At 47.1% G+C, this 16,934-nt stretch overlaps 1 protein-coding gene across 1 annotated transcript in view; it reads right to left on the bottom strand.

Moving 5' to 3' along the window:
- The window catches only part of ROR2 (receptor tyrosine kinase like orphan receptor 2), a gene marked incomplete at both ends in the record, with an annotated part of 219,748 nt that overhangs the window by 39,137 nt on the left and 163,677 nt on the right, over positions 1 to 16,934 (bottom strand). The window contains one exon of the mRNA XM_079706010.1: positions 6,721 to 6,798. Within this exon, the coding sequence (XP_079562136.1) occupies positions 6,721 to 6,798 (78 nt within the window). The remainder of the gene's footprint in view (positions 1 to 6,720; positions 6,799 to 16,934) is intronic.

Genomic DNA, 16,934 nt, shown 5'->3' with positions numbered 1-16,934 from the left:
ACACATAAAAACCAGGTGGCTGGGAGTACATAGGAGTTGGTGCATTTCAGGGGTGGGTCATAGGGAGAGAAACACACACACACACACACACACAGACGCACACACCTGGGACAGACGTTAGACAAGCACACATGAACAAGCCCCCTGCAGTTTGGTGCTCAAACTCAGTGGGCTGAAGAAGAATGACTGCCTCTCTGTCACCTTTAATAGGGACAACAATGGATGGTCCAGCCAGACAGTGGCCACCAGTTGCTGTGACTATATCCCAGCTGAAGTGTAGGTCTCCAGCAGCTACCCTGGGAGAGTGAGTGGGGGACATGAGAAGGAGAAGCAGAGAGGAAGGCTTGGAGGCAGAGACTGGCCTCATGCTCCTGGAAGCAGGGTGCGTCCCGCCCTCCCCAGAGTGGGCTCCCGTGCACATGTATGAGCTCCCGTGCCACCCAACCCGCCCTGGACAACATGACTGTGTATATTTCGAAATCTCTCATCTGTAGGTTGAGGCTTTCTCCCAACACGGCTGAGTTTGTCCAGATCCCGGGCAGCCCAATGGGCTCTGCAAATTCACAGGAGGATCAGGGGAGCTCAACGGAGCAGCCTTCACCTCGAAAGTGGCCAGGGATCAGAGCCTGGGAACCCATGTTACCTCTGTCCAGAGGAAGTGGGGCAACATTTTAGGCCCTCCGCTCACTGTCTGGGGGAGCCCCAGGTTTCCATGACCAGCCAGGGGACACCCAGAGGGGAGGTGCCCAGTTTCCAGCCACAGACTTAATGCTAACTGTGTCTGCAAGCAGGGTGCTGTTTTCAAGTTTACCCCGTCAGCCCTGGAGACCCTCACTCTCTAGTAAACTGCAGGAAACAATCACACACACATTCACACACACACCAAGAGTTCCAGAATAAAACAGAAATGCACCCAACATATATGCTAATCAATCCTTGCGTCCTATGTGAATCGGGAACCAGGCGCCCAGTACACAGACATCAGGCATCGTCTTCACGCCAACATGGTGGACTCTGTTGATGGCTTTTTTTTCTCTGTCCCAGGAAATTTTAGTTCAGCGCTGCAGCACAGCGTGTCACAAATAGCAGTGGGCAGCCTGGTGAGTAAGGCATCGACTCCGGCCCTGTGATTTAGAATGCCCTTCGGATCACCTCTGATTGCAACACACCCTCAAGTGGGGAGAGTCAGGAAATCCCCTTCTGGTTTCAGTGGGGATGATGAGCAGCCCTCCTCCTAAGACAGGAGACACAAGCAAGCGAGTCTATTTTTGGAGGCTGCAGGACGAACAAGATGAGTACCACCCGTCCGGGCTCTCAGAAATGATCCACTTCCCACACACATTCCAAAGTACTGATTTTACAAAACCGGAGATGCGTTACATATGCATTTAAAAGACAGCCTTGGAACAAAAGAGCAAATGGTTTCTAGGCCAAAGGCACACTCTTGTAAGTATAATAATAATAAATAGTGTGTCTAATATAGCAAAGAATATAAAACTTCTGTTAAATATCACTATAACCAGAGTCATAAGCCTTCAGTCCTAACAGTGACAGTACTTTGGAATAGAGAAATTTCAGGCAAACGTTTCAGCTGTAAATCACAGTGTCTTTTGTATTCATTTTTTCCTTCTAGACTCTGGGATCTCTCTCCCTCTGAATACCAACCACCAATTATATGTTAAGTGCTCAATCTTGGCCCAGTGCACTTGAACTCAAATGCTTTCTACGCTTGTAACTAATTCTCAGATCCTGTTTTCCTTGGTGACAGACTGGCCCGCTGGCCGTTTCCACCTGCCTGCAATTTTACAGATGCGTGGGCATCATAAATGGTAACTGGGTTAAAGAAATAGCTCATACAGTCCATTCGGCTATTATTATTTTTTATATATGATTTAAGCCAAATGTGGCCAAGTAGTAACGCTCCCTGCAGCTCTTTAAACAAAAAAAATGCGTGGAATAATAAGTTTGGCATTGCCAGGCCAGTTCCTTCCATCACTGAGGGTGCGAGAAGGAGGTCGGGGGATCAGAAAGGAAGAGTGGACTGAGTCCTCATTTGTGCAAGAGCCATAACCCATAAGGAAGTAAAATCGCACGACAGGACTAGAGAATTGGGTTGCAAGGGAATAACTGGGGCCCCTGGGTCTCCCTGGGGGGCCATTCACAGGCTCCTGTCCTTGAGGGGCTGCTGTGGTCTCGATGCCTAGAAACTGATGGACACACTGAAAATCATAACTGTGATAATGACAAATGGCCTCAGCAGCCAGCCACTGCTTTTTGGGTGAGAGCTATACACTAAGCCCTTCCATCCCTCCAGTGGCTGGGGGTGAGATGTGGTTGAGAGCAGTGCCCAGACCCCAACAGGATGGTGGAGCGCCACCCAATCCAGGCCTGTCTTCTGGCCAAGCCAAGCACGGACCGCTGCACTCACCATGCTTCACTATCCGGTGCTGCCACCACAGAAAAGGGGCCCAGCTTGCTGTGGTCTTCTGCATCCTTTTTTACTGCCTTTTTACAAGCGTGCACACATGCTCACAGACACGTGTACACACACACGCACACCCGCTTGACAAGTTAACTTCTGCAGTTGGTATTTCTGTGCCCTGGAGAAGCTTCCAAACTCTAACTGAAACTCCCCTCAGCCCTGCACACACACTGATGTGCACACAGTTGTAACACAATCACAAGTAGGTTAACAAAATCAAGAGGCAATCCAATCCCAACTAAGCAGAGGACATTAGAAAGCATCCTGTTCTAGGCTTGAGAAGTTGCTCAAATACCAAAAAGGAGGTCAAGGAATCCCACCCAAGCCACTGAAGTTGACTGATTTTGACGTTTGGAGCTTATGGCTAGCTGGCGATAAAGTTTCTATGACCGTTCAGCCCATGGTCATTTCAGCACCTCGACTAGCAAATGCATCTTCCAACCAAGTGGACCAAGACTCCAGTGGCTGCTTCTGCCTCCTTTAGGGCAGCTGTGAACACTCGGCTTGAAGAACAGCGGTAGCCAGTGCAGCACTCCCTCCCGGCCCCTGCACACCCCACCCAGCCCATGCCCACAAGGAGGCCCCACTCTGCCTGGAGGGAGAGGTCTGCACATCTAAACACAACCCCAGAGCACGTTTTCCCAAGGGAATATTAGCGTCCACGGAATGACTGCAGGTTGGATTTTAGGCTGTTACTGTGGCTCGTCCACCTATTTACCCAGCCACACCTCCCTCCTAATTCCCCTCCACTTCCGCTCCATCATCCTCCAGAGCTGCCAGGGAGATCTTCACAGAGAGTCAATCAGGTTACACCAGGTCCCAGGCTTTCCAGAATGAAGGGTGTCTCTTACGATGAAACAGAGCTTTCTCCTGCCATCTTAACAGCTGTGCACGCTCTCCTAGGGCTGCCCAACAGAACTTTCTTTGATAATGGAATGCTCTAGACCTGTACTGCCCATATCATGGTGGCTTCTAGCTACAGGTGGCCCCTGAGCGCTTGAAATATAGCTAGTAAGACCAAGGAACTGGAGTCAATTCTATTTAATTTTAATTGACTTAAATTTAAAGACCCACACGTGGCCGATGGCCATGGTACTGGACCCAAAAACCTCTCCAACCTCAGCTCCCCCAGCCCATAAGCCCCCACCTTCTCCCAGCTGCCCCAGGACACCGAGTCCTCTTGGCCTCAGGGTCTTTTCACAGGCTTCTGCCTTGGGCCCAGACACACCCTCCCCCCACCTCCTTTTAGCGAATGTCAGCTCTTCAGACCTCAGCACGACATCCTTTCCTTAAACCAAGACACGCTTTCCTTTCCTTCCAGTTCACCACGCCCTCATTTCTTCCTTCAGACTACTCGTCACGACACCTAGTTTTATAACTTAACAGTTTTCCCTTACGATGCCGATTCCCCAGTCCAGTAAACTCTCAGAGGCAGAGACACACCTGTTTTCATCACCAGTGTGTGCCCAGCCTCACACAGTGCCTGGTACGGAGCAGTCAGGAAATCTGTGCGGGCTGTCTCGACTTCGGGCTCAGTCACACTTGTGAGACGTGATTTCAGAATCTAACCATCAAAACGTATCTTTCTTCCTAAGAAACCTCTCCTGAGGCCCAGCATTGTACACAAGCTTCCAGAGACCAGGTCTGGTCTGCCTGGGGAACGCATCCCTGTCCCAGTAGAGGCTCTCCCCTAACAAGCAAGGTCACAGTGACCAAAGTAGGACTGCGGTCGACTGAGGAAACTAACTTGTGTATTTACTGCATAACATACTAAAGAGGAAAATCCTTGTCAAGGAGCCCCCAGACACCAGGCACTACCAACAGCATGTAGATCCACGCACTCTTTTTTTTTTTTTTTAATTGGAGTATAGTTGTTTTAAGTGTTGTGTTAGTTCAGGTGTACAGCAAAGTAAGTCAGTTATACATATACATATATCCACTCATTTTTAGATTCTATTCCCATGTAGGGCATTACAGAGTATTGAGTAGAGTTCCCTGTGCTATAAAATGGGTCCTTATTAGTTACCTATCTTATATATAGTCGTGTGTATGTGTCAATCTCAATCTCCTTGTTTATCCCTCCTACCCCCTTTCCCCCCTTGTAACCATAAATTTGTTCTCTACATCTGTGACTCTATTTCTGTTGATTTAAATGACTGTTCTGAGGCCAGAAGGGAGCAGCTCCCTGTGTGACCCCAAGAGGCCATTTCAGGACACAGAGAGACATCTAGTCAACTCGGCTGAGACTGGTGGACTTGGGTCATTGCTGCTCAATCCCCAGGAGGCCCGGCCTTGGACACGTGGAGGTGAACACATTCCTGAGGGGACACAGGGACCCTCAATGTGCAAGGGGCTGAGAAACTAATATGGATTTCTGGGTTCTGAATAATGCTTTAAAAAAGAAATTAAACAGAAATGAAGTGGTTGTTTTAATCGTTAATTGTTATACACTGAACTGTGTCCGTCCAGATTCACATGTTGAAGCCCTAACCCCATATGTGTGACAGTATTTGAAGGAGAGGCCATTGGGAAGTAATTAGGGTTAAATGAGGTCATGAGGGTGGGGCCCCCAGGAAGGGATCCGAAACTTTATAAGACAGGAAGAAACCAGAGCCCGATCTCTCTCCCTGTGAGGACACAGCAAGATTGCACTGCCTACAAACCAGGAAGAGTGCCCTCACTAGGACCTGGCCATGCCGACACCTTGATCTCGGACTTCCAGCCTCTGGGACTGTGAGGAATAAATATGTGTTGATTAAGCCATCCAGTCTGTGGTGTTTTGTTGCAGCAACTCAAGCTGACTGAGGCAATAATCTAAGGCAATATGGTGACAGCGGATGAAGCAGGAAAATTGTCATTTCCTCAAGTGACTGGGCTGCATCACAGGAAATGGGGTCTACCGACTCTACAAATATAAGATGCCAACAAAGAGTGCCAAGTGAACAGTAACCCTTACAGTGACCTCTGGGAAAGCCCGGAGCAACAAGACAAAGAACATGGTCTTTGGTGATCCTTTGGAGGAGGGCCACCTGCCCGCCTGAGATGCCCCCTAGTCTGGACAATTAAACCTCAACAATAAGCCCAGAAGATTGCCGCTTGTCCTCAGGAGACTTCGTGGCCAAGCCAGGAGTCCAGCTCTTAAGGCTCCACTCAGGCCCACGAAACATCCCCAAAGCCCCTTCCTCCCTCCAGTGGCCATCTGTCTCCCACCCACCCACAGTCTTCTGACTAGCTCCAACCAGCCCTCAGTGCCCTCACAACTGCGTCAAGAGACACAGATGTGGAGGGAGGCAGGCCACTGCACGGATACTAAGCAGGACCCTGTGGGGTTCCTGGGGACAAACGCCTGTGCCCCCCCATTTCTTGATTACAGGAAATAAGCTTCACTCAGCCTCCATGACCTTCCCTGAGTTCCAATGGGCAGTTCCAACAGTTGTTAATCAGGGAAGGGAGAGGATGCGGAGACAAGGGAGGAACAGTCAAGAAACAATAGTGCAGCCTTGGGGCAGGGTCCTGGTTCCCCCTCAAGGGATACACATAACAATATCTTTGGGCTGTTTTGCAGAAACGGAAACCCCCACCTGGTGGGAGAAGTGAAAGGTATGCTGCTCTAAAGCATGAAGACCCCAGACCAGTTGGAACCAGAAGGTTGATGATGCTGACTCCCACTTACCTCACCACCAACCAATCAGAAGAATGTCCAGGAGCTGATCACACCCTCCTCTTTGAACCATTATATAAAACTCCTCACTACCCCCTCCAGGTTGGGACACACAGTTTTGAGGCTGTTAGCCTGCTGTGGCCCCCTTTGCCTGGCAAAGCAATAAATCTATTCTTTTCTACTTCACCCAAATCTCTGTCTCCGAGATTTTTTTTTTTATTGAAGCATAATTGCTTTACATGGGTGGGTTAATTTCTGCTTTATAACAAAGTGAATCAGTTATACATATACATATGTTCCCGTATCTCTTCCCTCTTGCGTCTCCCTCCCTCCCACCCTTTGTGACCACCTAGAGGGGTGGGATAGGGAGGGTGTCTCCGAGATTTGATTCAGTGTTGGGATACAGAGGCTGGATTCGACTTCACACCCACCCATGGGGCAGCACTGGGCCACAGGGGACCCTGACCATCCATTTCATCAGGCCAAGCCTTGAGTAGAATGGCACTGTGAGGCCCTCTACCTGGTACTATGAAAACACTTTCGAACACTTACATTCAAAGAGCACTTCACAATTTACCTTTTAGAGTTGGAATAGGGCTGTCATGTCCATCCAGTTGTCCCAAAGGGTCATTCGGGTCGGGAACCTCTGCTTGCCCTGTGCAAAAAGAGCACAGCACACACATTACTGAGATTTCCCTTCAGGACCTTTACTCTGCTTCTCATGCAGAGACAATAAAGTTTTAGCAAAACTCCCCACTGTATAGAAAACCTAGAGGGATAAGGTGTTATGGTAACTTCCAGAGGGCTTTTCTAGCATCAGATTTGATACAACAGCAAAAGTGATTCTTGCTTTATCCCAAGAACAACAAAGTGCAAATGCTTTGCGGCCCATATGGAGGAAGCAAACATGTGGCTGAAGTTTCATTAAGGGAAAGAGAGAGAGATTAAAACATGGGCTGGCAAAATTAGACACTTTGGAGCCAGAGTCAGCAGGTGGCCCTCCAAATAGAGGCCCCTGGTAATTCTGAATAAATTCAGACTTGGAGGGTTTCTTCAGCAGCTCATTCCCCTCCCGGCCTCCAGACCCACCGGCAGCCAGCAGCCAAGAACTGATCTACCCATAACTGTAAGGACAGAAGCTTCTGATCCTTATGACAATCGCAACCCCACACCTCAGAGGCTGTGTCAGAGGGAGCAGCCACCCCCAAATCATAAACACCAATAGCAGGAACAGATCTGGTCTGTTCAAGTGGGAATACAACACAGAGTCATGGGTCCCCCGTCCTGGAATGCCGGGGAAGGGCAGGCAGGTGTGACTGATGACCTAGAAACCGTTTGGGGCCTCATAGAGACCCTTCTCAATATCCCAACGCAGTTTACCTTCAAGACTTTCACCCCATACCTTGGCCTTGACTGGGTCACACTGGTTGGAGGTGGGGGTAGAAATGGCGAAGTCAAGGGTGACTCTGACAACACATCTGGATGAATCTGGATTTATAGCATCAAAGCCTATCAAAGAGTGGGACACACATACAATGGACAATGATGCAGCTTAGAAAGAAGGAAATCCTGACACATGTTACAACATGGATGAAACCTGAAGACATTATGCCTAGTGAAATAGCCGGACACAGAAAAACAAATACTATATGATTAATGAGATACCTAGAGTGGTCAAATTCAAAGAAAGTAGAATAGTGGGTAACAGGGATTGTGGGGAGGCAGAATGGGCAGTTAGTGTTTGTTTAATAGGGACAGAGTTCCATTTTGGGAAGATGAGAAAGTTCTGAAGCTGGATAATGGTGATGGTTTTACAACAATGTGAATGTACTTGATGCCACTGAATTGTGCATTTAAAATGGTTAAGATGGTAAATTTTATGTTATATGTATTTACCACATTTTAAAAAATTTATTAAAGGCGGTTTATAATTCAATATTGGGTCACCCCACTTGTCTCTCAAATGAGAGACGAGAATTAACAAAGCCCCCGGACACTTCAGATCCTGCTTAAGATGAGGACTTGCTCAAAAAAACTGGTGTCTAAAAATGAAGTACAAGTGATTTTCAGGCAGAACCAGGTACGCAAGATTCTTCAAATTATTTAGCTAAACAACACTGGCCGGTTTACACTTAAGGGTACCCGTGTGTCTAAGCTGATCCTCTCTACCCACTTGTTCCTAAGTCACAGGACACTCGAGGCGACGCATCAGCTTGCAATGCCCTTAGAATTCAGGCCCAGTTCCCAAGCAACCAAAGGAGACATTATTTCTGAATGGGCCCATGGCTTTTCACATTCAATTATGGTAGAGTCCTTCTTTCTATCACTCCCTGTCCAAACTTACCCACCCGTCAGAAGCCATGCACCCGCACCATCTTTCATAAATGTCCTTGATCAACCATTCAGAAGTAACATCTTTTAAAACTATGCCCCAAGAGACTTCCCTGATGGTACAGTGGTTAAGAATCCACCTTCCAGTGCATGGTACTCGGGTTCGATCCCTGGTCAGGGAACTAAGATCCCACATGCCCGGGGTAACTAAGCCCGTGGGCTCTAGAGCCCGCATGCCACAACTAGAGAGAAGCCTGAGCACTGCAACAAAGAGCCCGCGCGCCACAGTGGAGGATCCCGCATGCCTCAACTAAGACCCGACGCAGCCAAATAAATTAATAAATATTAAAAACAAAACAAACCAAAACAAACTGTACACCTCTCCTACGGCAATCACATCATTCTCTGAATTAATAGTTGCATATATTTTAATTTTCCTCAGTGGATTGTAAACAGCTGGAGGACATCAGATGCTGCGTCTCTATTGAGGGCTAATGGTCCTAGCACTAAAACCTAGACAGAATCTGGGGCTGCTACAGGACAGGGACGAGCATAAGCTATGTAAGCCAATCAACGCAGTTCAGTTGAGGTTTGAAATTTTAAATTGGCATGTTACACATACCATCACTCAGCACTGTTTAAATGTAGAAAGACCACAGGAAATCAAACACACTTGTACTATATACACATATCTGAAAGAGGCATAAAAATTATTAACTGCTTAGAAATTGACAAATGGTGTGAAACAGTCAAATAAATATACACTCTGAAGAAAAATAAGCGCCATTAGCCCAATTCCACTGGGCACAAGGTTCCTGGCTCTTCCAAGGAAGCTTTTAGTTTGGAAGCGTAAGTATTTTCATGAGCATCCAAGCCGGGGTGTGGACATGCACACTCTTCATGGGAGAAGAGCCAGAGGTGATCCAAATGCTTCTGTTGACTCATGAGCAGATGTCACCCCCACAGAGACATGCAAAGTTGTTCTCGACATTAGAAATGCTGAGATTCTCCCTGAATATATTGCCCTGGTCAGCACATATGCTGGAATTTGATTTTTTGTTTCTCCTCAGCCTTAATTTTTTTACCCTAGGTAAAATTTAGTTTGGGCATTTGAGCAAGAGAGCATCATCTACATATATGGAAAAACAGGTAAGTTTCAAGTAGCCCACCAGGCTAATATCAGGGACCCCAAGCTTTGGGACTTAGATGTGAAAGCACACAGTGGCTAAGATCCTGCCCATTTCCTCTGCAAGTCAAATGTGTGAATAAATTCACGATATCCAATCACCTCGGTCCTTAGAACTGACACCTTAAGTTCCAGCAAAACTAGGCCCTATTGTTGCTTCCTGAGAAATAAGGGCAGTATTTACATTCTGAAGTTAACAGTCTTCATTCTCCTACAGTGCAGAACAGCCATCTTTACTCAAGATGCTGCACCTCCTAAAATTTACAAGCAAACTGTAACAGGAGCAAATGTGTACCTGTGGTATGGGGACAAGTGAGACCAGGGTCTAGTGCCTCGGCAGATTCCAACAGGATTTCTCCTGACCCTAAAAGGGTCAAGAACAACCGAAAGGAAAAAAAAATGAAACAAACGTAAAACAGAAACAACAAAAACTGCCACCCACACATCAAAGTGTCACTATTAGTTATAGGAAATTATATAGGTAATTTAAATGTCCTCTTTTATTTTTCAACTTCTTTACAATGAACAAGCATCAAGCTTTTAACTGACATAATTCACATACCACAAAAGTCCGCATTTTAAAGTCTATAATCAAGTGGTTTTTAATATATTCACAAGCTTGTTCAACCATCTCCCACTATGTAATTCTGCAATATTTTATCACCTCCAAAAGTAACCTTGTTCCCATTAGCAGTCCCCCGGAAGCCCACCTCCCCCAGACCCTGTAACCACTAACCTGCTTTTTGTCTCTATGGATTTATCTGTTTGGGCCATTTTATATAAATGGAATCATACAATATGTGGGCTTTTGAACAAACATTAATTTTATTAGTTTTTTTAAAATTTCATGCCCAAAAAGAGAAAAAAAAAAAAAGAAGAAGAAGGCTGGAGAGAAGCACACTGTACTAGGTGATTAGCAAAGGCCATTAAATGCTACATCAGCACATCAGTCCACTGCCCAGACCCTGTGGGGAGGTTTTGGCTGCCTAAGTAGACAGGATGTGGAGGATGCATGGGAGACACAGTGATGACTAAAGGATGAAAGACAGAGAACTATGGAAAGCTAGAGAACTAGGATTATTTATCCAAAAATATGAGGGTTTAGGAGCTGAAAGTCTCACTCGGAAGAGACCAGCACATGTTCACATTCCTGCTGTAGATAAGACATGGCTCGTGACAAGAAAAACTAAGGAAGGATTTCATCACTGCGAGTTTAGGGTCCACCAAGATGAATGCAGCAGTGGGAACTCGTGTCATCTGCTTTCTCCCTGACTAGCACGTTCTTCTGCAGGTCACCAGGGCTGGACGAATGACCTCTATCCACCTTCTTCACCCCATAACCCACCTTGGCAATTACTGCCAGCCCAGTTCAGTCAGCGATTGGTCCAAGGTGGTGTGAGTCCAGTCAGATCTCCCACATGGCTGTCCTGAGTGCTTCTTTACACAAAGGTCCCCTTGGGCTTACCTGGTGCGGGTACCGTCACCCCAGCTGGCTGACTGGAGATGGGGAAGACCTAAAGAGAGAAAAGGTTCTGGGAGGATCTGGCTTCCCTAACTCTTCAGGACTTAATTCAGAACTTAATTATTGTTTCCTGAAAACCAGGCCATTACTTGGAGCAAATCTACATGTCCTTCGTTTTGGTAAAATACTAAAAGTTGTACTAACACCACACGTGTCCATGAAGAATGTGAATTCATGGGGGCTTCCTTGGTGGTGTAGTTGTTAAGAATCGCCTGCCAATGCGGGGGACATGGGTTCGAGCCCTGGTCCGGGAAGATCCCACATGTCACGGAGCAACTAAGCCCGTGCGCCACAACTACTGAGGCCTGCGCGCCTGGAGCCCGTGCTCCGCGGCAGGAGAGGCCACTGCAATGAGAAGCCCACGCGCTGCGACGAAGAGTAGCCCCCGCTCGTCACAACTAGAGAAAAGCCCGTGCGCAGCAACAAAGACCCAACGCAGCCAAAAATAAAAATAAATTTAAAAAAAATAAACTTATTTTAAAAAATGTGAATTCATGACGCTCTAACATTTTCCATTGGATGTGAGTGATCTTCACTGTAAAAAAACACACAGGGCGACAATGTAAAGCTACTGGAAAACTCAAACCTTTGATAGCATCAATCACGTAGTGATCATTAACTCTTTATTAGTTTTTTGATGTTTAAAGAAAGGAGAGCGTTGGGCTTCCCTGGTGGCGCAGTGGTTGAGAGTCTGCCTGCCGATGCAGGGGACACGTATTCGTGCCCCGGTCTGGGAAGATCCCACATGCTGCGGAGCGGCTGGGCCCGTGAGCCATGGCCGCTGAGCCTGCGTGTCCAGAGCCTGTGCTCCATAACGGGAGAGGCCACAACAGTGAGAGGCCCGCATACCGCAAAAAAAAAAAAAATTACCCATCATTTATAAAAAAGAAAGGAGAGCATTTAATATGGAAAAATTTAAGTGTGGCTGGTTGCCGTGCAATGATACATCAAGTGTATAATTTCATCCATGTCAAAATCACACTTTAAAACCTAGAGCAAAAACTAATTACAATGTGGTAACCGGAGTGGGATCCTAGAAGAAAAAAAGATATCCAAAAGTCCAAAGAAAGATGAATAGTATGGATTTTAGTAAAGAATAATGCGTTGATCTTGGCATATCCGCTGTGACAAAGGTACCACACTAATTTAAGATTTAACACTAAGAGGAAGCAGAGTATGAGGAATATGCAAACCCTCCGCCCTATCTTCACACAGTAAAAAGTTTATTGAAGCACAATGTAACATTCTTCCACACCGGTCAAGCACTTAACCAAGGCTCACAAGTAAAGAAGAGCTGTAGGAAAGATCCTATCTCCAAACAGCCTTAATGGTGCAAGCCAGACATGAACGTTAACCGCATGAACAGAATACGACACAGATTCACAGAATCTGATACCGTTTATTCAAAGATTCAACAGCATAGCAGTGAATGCTCAGCAATTAAATCACTTTTGAGAATATCGGGTTTTGAGCTAAATTTTACGTTCATTGTCATGGCATGGTGATACCGGCTCCTAACCTGATACTTAGCATGTATTCTTAGCAGCACTTATCACTGTCCCGTATATTCAGGGCTGAACCAATGGGTGTCTGAAGAAAGACCAGATGAAAGGATGCATTGTTGATGTCGCTGGGCTGGTTAAGAAATCAGGGTTTCCCACAAGCCCGCAATAGCTGGAAATGCACGGCCGGCCCACATGGGTGCAAATTCTGAGTAATTAGAAACCGTGCCTCAGCCAAACAAGATCTCCTACAGACCTTCTCTCAACACAGGCCTCTAATGTGACATCTTGATTTAAGGCATCAATCAGGTAAGAGAAATTTATATCTGCAAAGTACAAGTGGGTCTGTTCTGATTTCCAGGCTCCTTCTCTGGTCTTAAAATACAGCTCTCTCATTAAGAGCAGAGACATTTGATTAAGAGAGAGTTTACTAATGAAGTTCAACCCACACCACTGGATTTGAGTTCATGGGCTACTCTGTTTTTGATTTGTGTTTCTCTTAAAAAAACGTTTTGTTATTCAGACTATTCACCCATTAATCTCTACCTGTTGATGTGAATCAGTACACTTGTTGTGATTTAATTATATGCAGTCTCTGGCCTATTTGGACAACTTCAAAGCAGCCTCCTTTTCATGAGTGAGGGTATTTCATTCACCAAAGCTTTGCATTCTTGGATTTGGTTGTCCTTAATGACGGTGTAATTTCCAGAATATGAGAACGAACAGCAGTCAGGGCACATGGGTAAAAGACCACAGCCTGGAAGGAAGAACCGTGCGGCAGGCCAGGAGCCTCTGGAAGGGCAAGCCTGGATTTTATGATGAGCTGTGCTGCATGAAAAGTCAGCACATTCACTGGCAACTGGAAACGTCCGTAATGTGTTCCAGAACAATCACTTAGCTCAGCAACACGTCAAATCGAAAACATCCGTGATGCTGGAAATGCAACAATTAAGGAAAAGAATGAATAACTGGCAAGGAGCGGAGTATAGAATCCTAAAAGGTGAGTCCATTAGCCTGGGAACTGGGCCAAGAGAAAGTATGTCCATAGTAAAGAGACTCGATAATGTTGCTGGGAATGCGCTTACTAAAACGTCACACAGTGTGTCTCAACGGCCAGCTAGAAAACCACACGGCGTTCAAGGTGAGCTGCCAGTATCTAATCGGCAGTAGTCTTAAGAGTCTGTAATTTTTCATTTCGTTATTTTGAACTTTGAGTTGAGTAAATATTAGCCTCTGGGTCTACATTCCTTAAGGGGCTGACCTAACTCTGCTCTGGAAATACAAAGTTAAATCCAACAACCTGAACATGGAGTGACCAGTGTCTCTCACCAATTTAACCTTCACTTTGATTCTACTTCCACAGCAAAAATATCAACCCCCCAAATGAGTCCAGGCACAGGCCCAATGCCCTCCAATATTGCCGTCATAATGCTTTTTCTACCTCTGTCACAGACAGCCCCCCAGAACCCCCAACAAAGGTCTCACTGTCAAGGGCCAAGTGTATAGTTGGTTGAAGGGGGAGTGAAGCTGCTCAGGAGGCTAAATTGGGGCCTTTCACTGACCTCTCTCTTTCCCAACACCTACAGCCCCTGGCCGCAGTGGCAGGGGGCCTGGCAGAGCTGGGAGGCCGGGAGACACCACCCATAACAGATGCAGCTGAAAGGGCGAGACCCTGACACTCTTCACTGCAACACGAGCTCCGGGGCCTGATGCCACTGATGTGCCTGCTTGTTACTGCCAGTTTCTGCAAAACCAACAGAAGAGGGGCAAACAAAAATGTTGGGTAAGTACTCCGAGCTCATTCTGTTTCCACTTGGTTTCACAGAAGACTCTTTTGAGTATCAATTATTCCCGTGAACACAAGGAATCACTTTTTCACCTTGAACCTCTGGAAGATGTTTAATTAAATGTAAGGAGGGGACTTCCCTGGTGGCACAGTGGTTAAGAATCTGCCTGCCAATGCAGGGGACACGGGTTCGAGCCCTGGTCCAGGAAGATCCCACACGCTGCGGAGCAACTAAGCCCGTGCGCCACAACTACTGAGCCTGTGCTCTAGAGCCTGCAAGCCACAACTACTGAACCCGCGAGCCACAACTACTGAAGCCCACGTGCCTAGAGCCTATGCTCCGCAACAAGAGAAGCCACCGCAAGGAGAAGACTGTGCACCGCAATGAAGAGTAGACCCCGCTCACTGCAACTAGAGAAAGCCCACGCGCAGCAACGAAGACCCAATGCAGCCAAAAATAAATAAATAAATAAATTTACTTTTCAAAAAAAAAAAGGTAAGGAGGGAAAAGATTCTTTTTTTTTAAAGAAAAACCCTTATTAGAAAAAGAAACTGCGTATTGTCCCATGATAATGCTGGAAGTTACTTTCTGTTTGCCTCAGGGAGAGTTTTAAACTCCTCAGAGCTGCAGGTGCAACAGCCTTGGAATCCAGGGTTGCCTGGAGAAATCTCAGGGTGGAGTGAATGAGACCCAGAGGGAAGGGATTCTGAAGGTTTGCAGCCTCTTTCAGCCGTGAGTCTATGTCCAGCCTATGTAGCCTGAAGTTGCACTCATCCCCAGAGCAGGTCGACCAGTTGGCATATTCGAAAGCAGAAGATTTGTTGGCAGTGATCACTTGGAGCTCATGGAAACAAACAAGGATATATATCTGTTATAATCAAAGATGACAGCAGTGATTTTCTTTCTTTTTTTTTTTTTTGCGGTACGTGGGCCTCTCACTGCTGTGGCCTCTCCTGTTGCGGAGCACAGGCTCCGACGCACAGGCTCAGCGGCCATGGCTCACGGGCCAGCCGCTCCGCGGCATGTGGGATCTTCCCAGACCGGGGCACGAACCTGTGTCCCCTGCATTGGCAGGCGGACTCTCAACCACTGCGCCACCAGGGAAGTCCAGCAGTGATTTTCTTAAAGGTAGCTCCTGTATGAGTTTGCTAGGGCTGCCCCAACGAAGTGCCACAGCCTGGGTGGCTTAAACAACAGTTCTGGAGGCCAGAAATCCAAGATCAAAGTGTTGGCAGGGTGGTTTCTCTTGCAGCCTCTCTCCTTGGCTTGTAGGTGGCCAGCTTCTCCCTGTGCCTTCACATGGTCTTCCCTCTATGCATAGACACCAGTCACAGTGGATAGAAGCCCACCCCAGTGACCTCATTTTAATTTAGTTCTGTAAAGACACTATCTCCAAATAAGGTAACATTCTGAGATACTGGGGGTTAGGACTCCATTATATCTATTTTGGGGGGACACAAATCAACCCATAACAGGTAGTGTTACTTATCTTCAAAGCTTCTTTATACTTAATGCTGATTTGAAAGTGACTTTTGCAACTGCATGGAACAGGCTGACAGAGACAGAGAAAGCCTTGATGAGAAAGAATAAACAGGGGGTCTGGATTAAGTACAGAGGTGTCGGGGGTGGGCTTGCCCACATACTGAAAGGATCTGCCAACAACTTGCTAATGACTCTAGCATCCCGACTCCTTCGTTCTGAAGGTGTCCCCTCATGGCTTCAGTTGGGGACACCGCTGTCCTCTGAGCTTCATCTCCCTAAGTTTCCGGCAGCAGCCGTGGCATCTTCCCAGACCCCCTCCTCTCAGGCTGGCATTCCTTCTTTCTCATAATATTTACACCGCCACCGCTCTTCCCAAAGAGCGGCATGGCAGGCCCAGAGGGAATGTGTCGTGGGATCTGGAGCAGTCTGTCTGACCATTTTTGGTCATGATTCTGCTCAACGTTTACACAGGGCTGCCCACTTTATATAATGCACACCATCCGCACGACTGCCTTCACTTGACCCTCCACGTTTGGATCCTCTCCTGCTTCAGTCTCTCTTGCGAATGTCTCCTCGTCTCTGGCCCCGTAAATGCTGGAGAGCCCCAGAGCTGGGCCTGCAAAAGCTTTCCCTCTCTTTCTGTACCTGTCCCCTTGTTGACCTGGCTTTAAACGACAGCAAAATGCCCACAACTCCCCAGCACACCTTTCCGAGCCTGACCTCTCCACAAACAGCCAGGCTCAGAAACGGGAGGACCAGCTCACGTCTCCTCTTGCGCATCTAATAGAGACATCACGCTCAGCTTGTCCAAACACAAACCCGGCTTTCCTCCGCAGACCGCTCCCCTGCAGTCACCAGCCTCCCTAACCTCTGACTTCAGCCTTCCACGGGCTAAGGCCACACATCCTGGTTATCTCTGACTCCCTTTCCTCTCATACCCCACGTGCAATCCAACAAGAAATGCTGTTTGCTCTGTCTTCA

The sequence above is a fragment of the Hyperoodon ampullatus genome (genome assembly GCF_949752795.1).
Source record: "Hyperoodon ampullatus genome assembly, chromosome: 6".
In the NCBI taxonomy this organism is placed as follows: Eukaryota; Metazoa; Chordata; class Mammalia; order Artiodactyla; family Ziphiidae; genus Hyperoodon; species Hyperoodon ampullatus.
Note: the sequence above shows the minus strand (reverse complement) of the source record. Positions and strands in the feature narration are given on the sequence as shown.